We start from the raw sequence: 1,226 nt of genomic DNA on the forward strand, positions 1-1,226 counted from the left end.
GTCCACATTAAACAGCATGAATTTATAAGTCTGTTTCATCATTTAATTCGCAACATTCGATGTAAACAAACAGTACACAATTTTTGAAAATGATCCATATTATAATCTAGAAGCACGAATGCTGATAAAATAAAAGTGTGTCGTGTGTATACAGTGAGACGGTGAGTCAACAAAGTCACACTATTAGCAGCCGGGGAATAAATTGAGGTCGGCAAAGAAGGCAGTGTGGCTATAAATAGAAACCTTTCATATGCCAACATACATATCTTCTTCTCAAACTTGTTTTTTTTACAACTTCATCATCACCATATTATCAATAATCATGGGTGTTTTCACATATGAGAATGATACCACCTCTACCGTCCCTCCTGCCAAGCTCTTCAAAGCTGTTGTGCATGATGCTGATCTCATCGTTCCAAAGGTTGTTGATTCAATCAAAACTGTTGAGATCGTTGAAGGAAATGGTGGCCCTGGCACTGTCAAGAAGCTCACTTTTGTTGAAGGAGGACAGACCTTGTACGTGTTGCACAAAGTTGAAGCCATTGATGATGCAAAGTTGGAATATAATTACAGTATAGTTGGAGGAGTCGGTATATCAGACATAGTTGAGAAGATATCATTTGAGGCCAAATTGTTTGAAGGTCCAAATGGAGGATCTGTTGGAAAGATGATTGTTAAATATCATACAAAAGGAGATGCTAAGCCGATTGAAAAGGAAGTTGAGGAAGGCAAAGCTAAGGGTGATGCTCTTTTCAAAGCCATTGAGGCTTACGTTTTGGCCAATCCTAATTACAATTAATGATACAACCATCACTGTCCTTTCTAGCTTTGCTGCTGTCTTCTTAATACTACATGTTAGCTTCCAATGCAATAAAGTGTTTGTTCCTTTTCACTATGTACTTTGAGGTTTGGTATCTTTTTGTATCCCACCTTATTAATAATCAACAACTTTATACAAAATGAAAGCATATCCAATATAATACTTTTGTTTTCTTTAGTTTAGTAACTTTGAGTGAATATTTAGCTTTCTATATAAATGTTATCGCTAACATTCATAATCTCTCGTTGCTCTCAAATACTCACGTGAGACTGAAGAATGAACACATATCAGAGAACTTACTTCGAACAAGATATCTCTTAATCTTGAAAGAACACAATTTTAAATTTCGAAAAAGCATTGAATCGCCAATTAGAACCCATAAGTTATTTCTTTATCTAATGTGTGG

At 35.6% G+C, this 1,226-nt stretch overlaps 1 protein-coding gene across 1 annotated transcript; it reads left to right on the forward strand.

Moving 5' to 3' along the window:
* Positions 1–252: 252 nt before the first annotated feature.
* LOC127073243 (ABA-responsive protein ABR18-like) lies at positions 253–1,002 on the forward strand. The gene has a single exon (XM_051014386.1). It carries the CDS (start codon positions 323–325, stop codon positions 797–799), a length of 477 nt encoding a protein of 158 aa, XP_050870343.1. The 5' UTR covers positions 253–322; the 3' UTR covers positions 800–1,002.
* Positions 1,003–1,226: the final 224 nt, after the last annotated feature.

This window comes from Lathyrus oleraceus, chromosome 4, assembly GCF_024323335.1.
Source record: "Lathyrus oleraceus cultivar Zhongwan6 chromosome 4, CAAS_Psat_ZW6_1.0, whole genome shotgun sequence".
Taxonomy (NCBI): Eukaryota; Viridiplantae; Streptophyta; class Magnoliopsida; order Fabales; family Fabaceae; genus Lathyrus; species Lathyrus oleraceus.